Source organism: Rhamphochromis longiceps, linkage group LG12 (genome assembly GCF_057381845.1).
Source record: "Rhamphochromis longiceps isolate RC_006_pf linkage group LG12, R_longiceps_female_GT1.1, whole genome shotgun sequence".
Taxonomy (NCBI): Eukaryota; Metazoa; Chordata; class Actinopteri; order Cichliformes; family Cichlidae; genus Rhamphochromis; species Rhamphochromis longiceps.
Window position 1 is genome coordinate 38,603,173 of NC_140568.1, and position 13,993 is coordinate 38,617,165.

Here is a 13,993-nt window from a genome sequence, read left to right on the forward strand (position 1 = left end):
ACGTTTCAAGTGTTGCTCACAGTTTCTTCTTCATGTCCAAATACAGCCAAGTCTATCTAATGGAAAAATAAATAAATCAGTGGAATGCAAAATAGGGCAATGCCCACAATGCCAATCTGCTCCAGAAATGGGTGACGTCATGGTGGCTACTTAGGGAAGTAGTTCAGCTTTCTGCTAAACATGCTTATTATGCTTTAACCTTTTCTGAGTTAGATGTGAAGATTAAAGGCACGATCGTATCCGTCCTTTACTTGAAAACATACAAAACAGTTACCCTGGCTTTGCTGAGGCTATAATCTATCACCACATCCAGACTTCACTAGTTAGTTTATGTAAAAATAAAAAATGAGACTTTATAAAAAGGAGTGGAGGAGTTCAAGTACCTTGGGGTCTTGTTCGCGAGTGATGGGAGAAGGGAGCCGGAGATCGACAGACGGATTGGTGCGACGGCTGCAGTGATGTAGACGCTGCACCGGTTTGTCGTGGTGAAGAGGGAGCTGAGTGTAAAAGCGAAGCTCTCAATTTACCGGTCGATCTATGTCCCTACCCTCACCTATGGCCACGAGCTGTGGGTAGTGACCGAAAGAATGAACGGCGGAAATGAGCTCCCTCCGAAGGGTGGCTGGCCTCTCCCTTAGAGATAGGGTGAGAGGTTCGGTTATCTGGGAGGGGCTCAGAGTAGAGCCGCTGCTCCTCCACATTGAAAGGAGCCAGCTGAGGTGGTTTGGGCATCTGACAAGGATGCCTACTGGGTGCCTCCTGGGGTCGGTGTTCCGGGCATGTCCCACCGGGAGGAGGCCCCGGGGCAGACCCAGGACACGCTGGAGAGATTATATCGCTCGGCTGGCCTGGGAACGCCTTGGTGTTCCCCCGGATAAGCTGGAGGAGGTGGCTGGGGAGAGAGAGGTCTGGGCTTCTCTGCTTAGGCTGCTGAACCCCACGACCTGGCCCCGGATAAAGCGGATGAAGATGGATGGATGGACTTTATAAAAACAGAAAACACTATTGAATCTCACATTAAAGTTTTGTGTGCTTGAAAAGTAATATTATGCAGTAAGTAATCACTTCTCTTTATGGCCTTTGTATTTTATATATTTTTAATATTGTTTTATATTACCTCTGCAGTGAAGCAGAATTTTGAGGGTTACAGCTGCATGTATTTACAATTCTAAATACTGCACTGTTTTATTTAAAATGTTCATTTGCAGAGCATTTTTATTCAAAATGTCTTATTAAAAGTATATTAAAGTTGAACCGCTCAGTAAACATCCTTGAAAGTTTAATTCAATTTACTTGAATAAAAGCATTTATCTACACAGAGAGTGTACATTGTTCAAAACAGTCATTGTCAACTTGTAAACAATTAATCAGGTATTAAATACTCAAAAAGAAGCTCTTACTGAAAAGCAGCCATCCTATTTCACTTTCACCATCACGCAGCGAACAAGCTCCAAGAACCGTCCTTGTATTTCATGCCTGTACAAGATAGATTCTCTGCCAAGGCCGGCAGCTTCGCACAGCCTTTTGTGGCCTCCTTGCGTGAAGAAAATTGGAGCCACTTATTTTAGGTCGTAGGTTCAAGCTAAACCACAAGCTAAATCAAACTCGGTGACTCCCTTGAGCCGTAAATTTGCTTACAGTTACTGTCACGCATAGACATTTCCCTAGGTTCTCCTGTTTTTATTTCCTAATTCCCTCTTATAGTTTTTAAATTGAACCTTTAAGTTGTGTTAAGCTGCCCAGCGGTAATGACAGAAGCATCGTGGTGAGCAAGTTCTGCCAAACTATTTGATGCTACTGTACAGCAAGGTTATTGTATGTTTGAAGTGGAGCACACTCATTAGCATTATAATCTTTTTAAAAGTCCTCCACATCCTCCTTCACTTCCTTCAATGCTGCCATTCTTTTATAAGCTGACTCGAGCACAGCAGGCAGGCAGACATCAGACTTTGCAGCAGCTGCCCCACGGCACCAGACAGATAAGCGCACGCGCGCACACACACACACACACACACACACACACACACACACACACACACACACACACACACACACACACACACACACACACACACACACACACACACACACAGAGAGAGAGAGAGAGAGAGAGAGCAAGAAAAGACAGAGCTGAACGTTTAGAACTTAATCAAGATACATTTTTAACCATCTACTTTGCTTATTCTTGAACATACTTATAGATATTAGCATTGGAGCACAGAGGAGACACAAGAGTCAAACATTTCTCACAAACACCCACAAATAATTGTCCACATCATAAGAGAACAGACACACAGAGTAATTGTTGGTTGCCGGCTGGTAGGCAGCATCCGGTGCTTTGGAGAAAAAGGAAGTGTGTATCTTTATAACAAGCTCTCTGAAGGAGGGAGGATTGCAGTGAGGTGTTGTAGCTTTTGATCTTTTAACAGCTGCTAGTGTTGCAATTTTTAAAACTCCTACTGGAAAAAGTTGCTCAGTGCGAACTTTGTAAATGTTTTCATCATCTCCCGTCTAAGCTCCATAACCTTCCAGTTATTAATGACTGTATTTCCCCTTTGTCAGCAGAGTAATAATAACAACAGCCCCCTTTTGGCATGCACCATGTGATGTAAGCTGAAACATGCTGATTGTGAACACATATGGTATGCATCCACACGTATAGACTGAGGAGTCAGCCTCGGCAAGCTCTCCCCACCCCCACCGCTCATTGTGTGCTTTTCTCTCTCTCTCTTTTTCATGTAAGCCATCCTTTTTCTCAAAATTCTTATTTCTCATTCACTTCTTTTGGGTCCAACTTTCATTGTGAAAGAGAGACCTGGAACAGTACGATACAAAGATGCAGACGTAAAACTGCTGCAAGTGTACAAGCCTGTAGATTTACAACAGCTGCCAAGGGGAGGAAACCCTGTTAAAAAAGAGGACTGTTTTATTGCCGTTTGACACATAATCCCAAACAGTACATGCAGAGCGCAAGACTCTGAGCTGCAACGCTCTGTGTCTGGAAAAGACAGAGACAGAAAGATGGTTTTCGCTTCAGCATTCCAGGCAGGAATGGTTTATTTTTGTTGGAAACATAATTGTCTGTGGCTAGGATTTGGAAGTACACGTTACCCGCCAAACTGCCAGGAAGTGTACATGTGGGTGTTACCGCCCTCTTATGGTGACCTAATGAATTGGAGTTTTGCACAATACAAAGCAGTAGAGTAAACTTGGAGGGCCGAGATGTTTTCTTCCCCCCAGGGTGTTGACACAGTGCAAATGTGCTATGCTGTCACAAGGCCTGATTTCATTGAGAGAGCACAATGGAATTAAACATTGCATAGAAAGAAAGTTAGAAAAGGGAAAGTCAGAATGAAAAAACAGTGGGAACAAGCCATATACTGCTTTCATGGATCAGAATAGAGCTAGTGTTTTGTTCAACTACATAACTGCAGGATTTACAAAATATGACTTAAGAAATGTGTGTCAAGAGAAACATTCTGTTCAAAGTCCTAAACAATGCGGAATAAAAGGATATCGCTGAGACTTAATGGATTAGTCCGATGTTTTAGAAAATATACTTAATAGCTTTTTTGGTGAGAGTTACATGTGAAGATCCCTAACACCGTCATGTCTGTGCAGTAAAGCTCCAGAACTGAACGGTGATAGTTTAGCTTAGTACAATGACTGGAAGTAGGGTAAGGCAGCTACTCTGCCTGTCACAGATAAAAGGATGTATTAAGACTCCATACAATCCCAAAGTGGCTAAAACTGCATATACAGCAGGTATAATGAGCATTGAACACATTACCAAATCCCATGCAGACTGTTTTTGTGTGAAAGAATGGGCCAGTGTCACACCTGAGCAATGCAGCTTCATATACAGTAGGCAAACAATGTAGCTTCTTCTTACAGGAAGCTGTCATCACCAACAAAGGCTTTTGTACAAAGTATGAAATACATTTCAGTAAATGTATTCAATATGTTTTCCCTGCATCTTTTCTCATTATTAGACATAATTTCTAGACATCTATGATTTGATTTCTTTGCATGTGTGGATTTGATGGGTTGTTAATGACAGTCGATGAGAACTTCATGCCAATAGCAGCTTTAGAAATATATTTACTCAGAAAATTGGTGATGTTTTCAATACTTCTTTTACATGCTGTAAATTAAATTTTTCTCTGTGTCGTTTGAACCTATGCATAGACAGTTGCATTGTGAAACCTTTTACACATCAGATTGAATGGATGGATGCTTTGTCAGTCTCAGAATTTTTGCTGCTGCCCCCAAATAGTGCAAAAAGTTGTACTGTATCTGTAGCAAATATACTCAATATTTGGCATTGAAATGTTCTGTACACTCAGTGATCTTTCTAATATTTTACTGTATTAGCAGTTATATTCGTCTTCTATGTAAATGTAATTATAAAGCTACATTACTTGGAAAAAAATGTGACATGTGGAGGACTTTCTGTGTGTTTCGGTGGGTTTTTTTTCTCTTACAAGTCAAAGAAGTGCAAGTTGGGGTTATCAGTTATTTGAAATTGCCCATAGATGTGAATGTGATCATAGGCTAACATTGTCATGTTCTTATTCCTGCGATGGCAGATGGTTTCATGAAGTTTTTAGTCATGAACCAGTTTAGCTGTATTGGGGGAGTGAGTCGGTAGTAACATGTGGTTCTCTGTGACCATTAACCACCTGCAAGTTTACTGCATGGGAAAAACTGATAAGAGTGCAGATGTTCTGTGTTCCCCCAATGACATCTGATCTGGAAGAAACTATAAAATATAAACCTGGGGGCCCCTTTGACATATAGAAAAACACCCTAACAGCTAACTCTGTTGCTGAATAAGTATGTGGTGGTTACCTACTTGGTAAGCTACCAGCCTAATTCTTATACTAACACACAATCTATGACAGAAAATCACAAAAGTGAGATTAACAGCTCAGCCCAGGTGTGCATTGCTCCCCTACAGAGGTGGCCATGGTCTTGTCCACCCTGAAAAAACTGTCCAAGAATATTAAAGGGTCACTTATCAGTGCTTCAACTCAGAAAAAGGAGCTAAAGATTTTGCCATCTAGTAAAAATGTGGACCTTCTTGGTGCTTACTCTTACCCTCGCTCTTAGGCTATCCGAAGCTAACAATGACACAGTAGGTGAAGAAAAGCTCATTATAGCCAGAGCTAAACTGCTGGTAAGTATAGAGCAAACTCCTGTGAAGTGAAAAATGAAATCTACACATAATATTCAAAAAACAAGTGAGGAAATAGTGTGCATGGTGATGGATAGGTCTTGTGCTGCAGTTTATTTTCTGCTGTAATGTGACACCTTTTTTGTCACCTTTGATCACATAAAGAATGAGATATGTACACTCCTCTTTGTCATGCTGTTTTAACAAATGTCTCTTGTCATCCCTGCAGGCTCCCAGTGTGGTCGGATGAAGCATAAAGAAAATGCCTGAGCTCTATCATTTTCTCATGGAGCGAATGGCTTTATAGTATCCTTGTATTGTTTTCATGTTCCTCAGGATTCTTTGCTAAGCTGTGAGCTTTCCACAAAAATCACTACTGATTTTCTCATGACCTCTTTTGTAAACAAAACAGTATTCCTAGCAAGCTGCCAAGTTCAGTGCCAGCTCTGTGAGCATTCCAAGTAAAAAAATCATGTTAAGTGAGCCTAAAAATAGCAAAACAGATGGATATGCCTTGTTCTTCACAACCCCCCCTACCTGTTTTCCTTGATCTGCTTTTTCCTGTGTAGCCACAACTTGGAATATGATTCATCGGAAGAGAAGAAACCCCGTCTGATATTCTACAATGAAAAGGATGAGATTGTTAAGGTGAGAAGTGAGTACAGGGACCTTTTATTCCGCTGCCTTGTGATGGAGCTTATCAAGAGATGTCAAACAGGATTCATGTGGGAAAGTTTCGATATTACTTCATGTGATATCAGATCATCTGTCAGATACCAAGAAAGAGGATGTACTTGAATGAGAGTTAAAAAAAAAATACATACAGTATATGAACTTGGGGATTCTGAGAATGGAGCAATATTTTTTGTACCGAGACAGGAGAGTTGATGTGACTTTGAAAATTGTGTGCCTTGAAAGCACTTCTCACATGTCATTTATTTTTCCAGGGTAGAAAACCCCTGTTGCAGTTATTGCCCAATTAGCCTCTCCATTAAAACCAATAAAAATGAATTTTCTTAATGCTGGCCTACATCGAAAAAGAGCCAGGTATTACTGCTTTCTTGAGTAAAGCCTTTTAAATTTTCCATCTAAAGCTTCGTTTAGAGGCTAAAGTTTTTCTAATGTGGCTTCTCTGGGAGATTATAATTTGACTTTAGGTAAGGAGAAACAAAAAAATAGCTGGATCCTCTAAATCTGTAGTGGCTAAACACTTCCAAGTAAAAACAGGGGTTTAGTAAATCATGTTATATCTACATATACAGCTAATATACAAGCATTACTGCCTTTAACCACGTTGTGAACCAAACATGTCTGCCCTCCTGTGTATGTGTATGTGTCTGTGGATCAGACTGTTTCTGTGAAGAAAATGAAGGCAGACGAGATCAGCAGCTTGTTAGACTCACTTGGCTTCTACAAGAGGTCCAAGAAAGGGGAAGAGGTGCCAGAGGACTTTCAGCATTTTCCCCTGCGCGCCCCCAGGGACGAGCTGTGATGACACCTTGTGGCCAAACTCTGTCTCTGCACCATGGTCACAATAATGACGAGTGAGGCCCAAAGGCCAAAATAAGCCAGGCACCACTCTGATGACTCGCTGGCCGGGTGCATTGAGCAGAGTCTTATGTCATTGTGTTTATCTGCAGAATTTAAATAAAAAGACTATAAAATACACCAAAACCTGCCAGAGTGAACCTTCGCTTTAAATATGTGTACAAAGAATGTAGAATTTTCAAACATACTGCAAAGAGTACGTGCAACTTTATCTCTATAAAGTTTAAGTATCTGCTGAATTCCCTAATTAGAAAATCAAATTATCATCATAGATGGACACTAACTTCAAGTAAGCATGCAACTGTTTCAGGCTAATCTTCAGCCCGCCTCCTTCACAATAATCAGATTAGCAGTAGCGTCTGCCAGCATGTGCCTTTATGTGTCCACTTGTATCTCTTCTAGCCTGGTATTGTGCGATTGATTAACTTAAGACAAAAATGAGCAACAGATACTGAAAACATATTTTTGGAACTGTAAACCTCCTGACTCCTTGGCTCTGTCATGATCACCACCTCTGTCAACAATGCCTGTGTTTTACTCGCCTGTTCCCGAAAACCTGCCGCTGGGTCTGGTGTCTATGGGAGGTTCTGTGTTCACAAACAACAGGACAGCAGACAGTGACTTCACCAGGGAGCAAGAGGATGCATCTGGTTAGTTTGTGCTTCCAAAGACTGTTTGGAACTTTAGTTTAATATGTTTACTATACAGCACAATGCTATCTCGTACTGGAGAATGTAAAGGCAGAGATCAGAGATTGGACAAGACATCTTATGACTTAATTCTCAAGTAAATCACAGTGCGCAGATTGCTTCTTTTTAGATCTGTTGTAACGTCAGCTATTAAAGGTTTTTCTTCGTTTGGTCAAATTTCACTTCAGTTTTTCAACTTAATGTTTTGTGCACTGTTATTTGTCTTGCAGTGGTCAACGAGCTGGTTTCTCACCTCCCCCTTCAAATGCTCCTGTATTTCAATATGTTTTATTTTCCTTGTTGGTGGTTTTCAGCTGTGTTCATGCTGGAAGTAAAGGTTAGTGCCAAACACACACAAGAGAATAGAAGTATTCCTCTTGAAGTCAACAGTTCAGGTTTTGATGAACCGAATCTATTTACTAAGCCCAGTGTATCAATTCGAAAACGTTTGACTTTGGCTCCATCTAGTGGTGTCTTCAAAATGAACACTAAGCCTCCTCACATAAACTCAGAAGAGGCACAAGCAGTGAACTCAACATCCACTGTCTTTTTGAAAAATAAAACTTGTTTCATCAATATTTTGAAAAAAAAGTTTACATAAAAATCTAACATGCCTGTGTGTACACACACACACACACACACACACACACACACACACACACACACACACACACACACACACACACACACACACACTCCTTGATCATGCTCATTAATTACAGCCCTTCACTTTTGCCAGTTCTACTATCTTCCTGGGTACTATCAAGCTCTGCTCATTACTGGGATGATCCTACTAACGGTCATCGAAGTGGTTCGACTTTATCTGGGCTACACTGGCAACCTCAAAGAAAAGGTATTTCAAATTTATATCTTGCACTGAACTACATGAAGCTCTTTTATGAACCCTGAAAAAACACAGAGGAGGAAACTGCGGAGTTTTCTACCTGCTTGTGGCTACAAGTGCCTACTGAGTTTTAGTGAATGTGTGTCTTTGCTTTCATGTGGATTCAACCAGAGCACTTGATGGATGACTGCTGCATCTTTTCATCGTTTGTGCACGCCAACCCAAATTTTCTCTCTTTTCCTCCCTGTCATCAGGTGCCAGAGCTGGCAGCCTTCTGGCTCCTGTCTTTCATGTTCCAGCTGCCAGTGCTGCTGTTCTTCCTGACCGATGAAGGAATTATCATCCTGCCTCTGGAGAGAGCTGTCCACTCCCTCTATCTCCTCTTCCTGCTCGCCCAGATCCTGGCCTCCTTCTTGGCACTTAGAACCATGACCCGAAAGCTCACCCTGCTCTTCCATCTGCGGCAGCTTGGCAAGGTGGACAGCTTCCACCACACAGGGATGAGCCCAGTATATGGGCTTTCTTATCACCGCAGTGTGCTGCCAGTGTCAGCCACCCAGGATATCTACAATTAAAGCAAACATCCATCCTTTCCTAATAACATAGGTATCAAATCTAGTGTTGTAGGAACCACATATTTGAAACTTTCCAGAAAATCTTCAACAGCTGCCAAAGCATGAGTGTGAGCATTCATTTATTATTTAAAAGAAAGCATTTAGAAACCACCTATTTTGTAAAACTCTGCTCTGCGGGTCTGCGTTTATTATGACTGCATAGAATTCAGAACTTTTTAGGCCACTGTTGTGCTGAAATTTGGGTGCTCTAGATCTTTCTGTATGGCTTTTGATGGTGTATAAAATGACAGACCTTTGAAAAATAAAATAAAAATCACATACTAACTCTGATGCCACATTCTGACATTTACTGATGTTTTTAAAAGATGAAAAACAACATTTTAGCCCAAGCCTCAATGTCAAAACTTGATGCCACGTCAGCCAAACTGTCATGGAGTGACACATTTACAGGGGAGTAAGGTAAAACACACTATCAAACAATAAAATTAGATCAGAAATACAAGGCAGTACAGTGCTTGTGGCTGCTTTCATCAGTATTATAGTGTTTCCTTTTTTTCCTTTCCTTTCTTAATGATGATGGATGATGGAGCCTGTAGTGTTGGTGGAACGGAATTATTTTGCCGAGGCAGATTACCTTCTTGCCCACAAGAAAAGTTGAGTCTCTCCCCAGGTATATTTCAGCCTATTTCTGGGAGGACTGTGATACTTCAATAAAAAAAGATTTCTAATTTATCTCAGTCATGGCTACAGGATGCCGTATTACAATCTGATAAGTGGGTTGCAGGAATCAAATTTTTTAAACCTTGTACAGTAAAAGAGTGTAAACTGAATTGTAGCAGAACTGTGTTAAATATTTATGACCACACAGTGGCAGTCAGTGACCAAAAGAGGGATGGGGGATCATCTGACAGTGTTGCAAAGTCCAATGAGTATAGATTATTATGCACCACATGTCCTGATCAGGAAACCCTCTGGCAGAGAATTAAAGGTTAGCCCTGTCTACATTCGGAAATGAGGTATTTTTTTAATCGTTTTTAACTCCAAGTCAAGTATACATGAAAATCAATAACATCATTTTAATTGTAACCTCTTACTTCTAATTGTCATTGTATATGCCTGACTGGTTTTTAAAATAACATTGTTGTGTGATTTAATATTTCTTTCCTGGTGAGAAATTATTTAGGGAGTGGTGCATTAAACAGATAAGAACCCGGTTACTTGAGAGACACAGTTTCTGTGATACAACATGCTTATTCCGCTCTACTTTACATTCAGGAAACAACAAGCTGCAGTGGTTGCTGCATGGTTCATGGAGAGGAGGAAATAGAAAAACCTTTAGAGGGTGGAAATTATGCACTGTATGCAGAAGCAGATGCGTAAACGATACCCTAAACATAAGCTTGCATATTACTGCATCTTTTAAAAAAGGATTTGAACCCCTCCCCCCTCCCCTCCCTAAGAATTCAAGAGTTAGTTGAACATAAACTGTAAAGCCATAAGTTGTATTTATGTATTTATGTAACTTTAGAGAGTTTAAGGAAACAGCCATTAGTACTGATAACGAAACAGCTTGGTGTGGTGTTTCCACCACAACAGCAAAATAAAGTAAACCACTGATAAAAACAGAAAAAAGTAGTTTAGTCATGATTTTATTATTAGCAGCAGAATCTAAACCCATAAAAAGGAAATAATTTAAAGCTGCTGTCATCTGCAACAGCATAAATATGCACCACAAAAGTGATTTATGGCCATATTTAAACATGCAAAAATGTGTCCCTGCATCTTTGTAAGCATCTACCTGCACAATATATTTACACACAGTGTTTAAGTGGGGATTCTTTTAAAGACTACAGAAGAAATAATTACCATGTCAACCCTCCGGCATCTTCCTTTTTTAAGTCTAACTAGTGACTTGAGGGGTGATGAGTGTGTGTAACTGAAAGTTAGAGCATAGGTTTTTGATAGGAACGTGCATGGACATCTCCACTTATGCCGGGTTGTATCATTAGTCTCTCACTTCATCACCTGATTAGGTTCACCTGCCTGCCTGCCCAGCTGCACCTTGGTACCCATTAGTTTTTCTCAGTTTTTATACATTGGGTAGTGTTCGGTCCCAACTGTTTGAACTAGTGATGCAGCTGCTGTGATTATGTGTTCCAGCATTCACACCTCAGACCATGTTTCATGCTTTGACATTTTTAACACTAAAAGTCACTGTCATAAAAATAATCGTACATGAATTCGTTGTGTTTGGCTGAATGGTTACAGTGCAGATCATGCTGAAATTTGTTTCCTTCAGCACTAGGAAAAAAAGAGTTTGAGTAATTTGTCATTACTTTGAATTCCTCCCACATTAACTAGACAATTGTAGAGAGTAGGAGCTGATTGTGGGCTCTATGCTGTTTTGAGTCAGATTTTAAAGAAGAACTACTGTATTACTTCATAGCTTTATAGAACAAGTCAATTCATGTGCACAGTGATAAATCATGTTTATTGTCTTTATTCTCCTCAGTAAAGTCAAAGAGGGACAAAAAGAGAAAAGGTGGACTGAAACTATTAATAAGAGCTTTTTTTTCAATGTATGTATTTTTGCCACTAAACATTCACTGTGGCTACTAAAAGATAGTAGTACAACAGTCTTGTTTTCATCTTTATTTTAGCATCATGTTCAGACTTTCCATTCTCCAGAGAGTACTTCATGTTCATCCTACTTCTCTATATATCTGGTTTTAATTATGAACTCCTATTAGGTGCTGCAGAGTGAGATTATTCAGCTGGTGGGGAAGAAATGAAATAGAAATCACCCCCCTGGAGACACAGTGGTCACATCTGAAGCAGCTCCTTGCACCTTTTCCCTCATCAAATCGCCTTTCTTTAGCACGCACCGAACAATAGCCTTTAATAGTCTTGTTGCATTTTCTTTTTCGTCTCACTAAACAAATTGCTTGCCTCATGCTTTTTATGCTCTTCTGCAAAAGTTTTCTTCTTCCCGTCGTGTCCAAAATTCAGCAGCATAGCTCATCGTCAGCCGTGCATTAGTGAGAATGTCATCACCTTAATTATGATTGGGTACAGCTCAGAGGTAATCACAAATGTGACTGACGAGGCTGTGCTAAGCACCAGCGGGAGGCAATATCCAAGACATCACAGGGACATCCTTATGCCTTATTTCAGTAATCCTTCATGGTGGAGAGCTTGCCAGTGCTGCCAAGATGCCTGGAAGTGTTCCTGCCCTCTCAATTCCAGGTGCTTATACAATGAGCCTTACCCTCACAGACTATTATAGTCCAGCTTCAATATAAATTATGGTGAGAAGTTGTTAGTACCAGTTACTAAATCGTTAGGGGTTTTTTTTTTTTGTTTCTTTTTTTATGCTAATTATTTTCTATAAACATTTTTTGTTGTGATGAAACAATAAATGCTTCTTTGGCTGAAAATACTTTAGTAAAAATGCTCGATATACTGTTGTTTAGGTAATGTCTGCTTGGGTTTGTATTGAAAGGGCAATCAAAACTCTTCAGCCCTGCTGGTGTTGCTTTCTGAATTAGACAAAAGCCAAAGCAAAAAAAAAAAAGAAGTTTGGGACCGCTATTCAGCACTGAATTAGGTTCAGGTATTACACACACAGAAATGCCACACAATAAAATTTTCAACTTAAAAAGCAAATCCAGCATATATAAAAAAAAAAGGAGCTGTCTCATAGCCTGAGAAAAACAAACCTTTAAAGAACTTTCAAAACACTTCAAGTTTCAGGAGAAATTTTCCTCAGAAACAGCTGAGGACAAGGACTTGCAGGTGTGGCTTATGAAGACTGCGACACACTTAAAGTACTTAAACTGTTTTTTCAATTTTACTCACTTTTTTTTCACATTCTTGTTTAAAATATTAAAATGTTTAACTGTCTGAAGCCTTCTTGTATTTTGTTTCCCCCTTTTTTTTTTAAAGACTTGTTAAATAAATAGCACATTAGCAGCCGACCCTCCTCTAGAGCACACCGCTATACCTCTATAACCTGTTTCCATTAAAAATTGAGGGGAATTTCTTTCAAAAATATACAACGTCTAACAGGGGCTCAGTGGTAAATCCTCTGGGATATTTTTCAATCTTGTTTTTTTTAATTCATTTTCCTAGATACAGTTGGTTAGACCTTAGTGTCTGCAAAGAAGGGGCAATACGGTAGTTGATGGAGACACATGTATGGTTCTGTTATTTGATGCCATTGTGATGACCCAGCTGCTTCACCAGTCAAATCAGAATAAGCAGAAGACATTTTATAGAGGACACATATTGCTCAATTACTGACTCTAAATGATATTGGGCCATGAAATTCAAATTTCATTCATAAGCCACTTATATTGTCTCCACCTTTACAGCCTGCAGGAAACGCGACATCACACTGGCAGGCAGGGAATATTGAAACTGGACTGAAATTGGCAGCTGGATATTTTCAATTTGGGGTCTGATTACCTGGGCGAGTGGAATGGCAGGGCAATTCACTTCTCCCTGTGGTTTAAACGGATACTCAGCATACAGTACAGATGGAATATTTTATCTATAGCAGCAGTATTAAATCTGAGGGTTTGATGACATGGGAGAATCTATTGCCTTGAGTGTAAATCGAGGGGCGCAGTTTTTAACAGCCTTACTAAACACTAATTTCCAGCTCTATATTGTTATATCTGGATTCCATTAGAGAAGTAAAAAAAACAAAAAAAAAATCCTGCCCTCCTGTGATTGGCTGCCCCTTCTCTGAATTCCTATAAGCAGGACCCAGTGCTCTAATGTGAGCATCTTCACTTCCAGATTAAGATTTTGAAAACAAGCTAAGCAATAGTTGCTTGTTTTGAAATGGCTCTTTCTCATATCCATCCATACATGTTTGCATCTGAATTACATGTGATGAGAGTGGATGGTTATCGACAACCAAGATTACAGCAGGGTGTCTGCTGAGTAGATCTTTAAATCTTCTAAGACGATAGTGAATTTTAGATAGTCCAACACTCTTCACTGCTCAGAAAATGTAACTCTTACATTTGCCAACCAACAGCTGAAATGTTCAGCAGCAGAAGTTGTAAATCCTCTTTCATTACAAATGATATTTAACTACACCATTGAAGCAATCCATCTGCCTGCCATATTCCTTGCCCTTAGTGTTGTAGTA

At 40.0% G+C, this 13,993-nt stretch overlaps 2 protein-coding genes across 2 annotated transcripts; both read left to right on the forward strand.

Annotated features, from left to right (window-relative positions):
* Positions 1 to 5,038: 5,038 nt before the first annotated feature.
* On the forward strand, positions 5,039 to 7,222 carry selenoe (selenoprotein e). Its single transcript, XM_085427056.1, has 4 exons — positions 5,039 to 5,179; positions 5,406 to 5,482; positions 5,746 to 5,824; positions 6,525 to 7,222. Exons 1-4 carry the CDS (start codon positions 5,072 to 5,074, stop codon positions 6,666 to 6,668), a joined length of 408 nt encoding a protein of 135 aa, XP_085283182.1. The 5' UTR covers positions 5,039 to 5,071; the 3' UTR covers positions 6,669 to 7,222.
* A 22-nt stretch (positions 7,223 to 7,244) lies between these two features.
* On the forward strand, positions 7,245 to 9,054 carry LOC146657890 (transmembrane protein 17A). Its single transcript, XM_085427055.1, has 4 exons — positions 7,245 to 7,374; positions 7,644 to 7,750; positions 8,153 to 8,266; positions 8,512 to 9,054. The coding sequence occupies exons 1-4, from the start codon at positions 7,248 to 7,250 to the stop codon at positions 8,830 to 8,832; spliced, it is 669 nt and encodes a 222-aa protein (XP_085283181.1). The 5' UTR covers positions 7,245 to 7,247; the 3' UTR covers positions 8,833 to 9,054.
* Positions 9,055 to 13,993: the final 4,939 nt, after the last annotated feature.

Coding starts and splice junctions, on each gene's coding strand:
- LOC146657890 (XM_085427055.1), top strand. CDS start 7,248: ATGCCTGTGTTTTACTCGCCTGTTCCCGAAAACCTGCCGCTGGGTCTG. Junction 7,375..7,643: donor GGAGCAAGAGGATGCATCTG/GTTAGTTTGTGC, acceptor TTTGTCTTGCAG/TGGTCAACGAGCTGGTTTCT. Junction 7,751..8,152: donor TGTTCATGCTGGAAGTAAAG/GTTAGTGCCAAA, acceptor CACTTTTGCCAG/TTCTACTATCTTCCTGGGTA.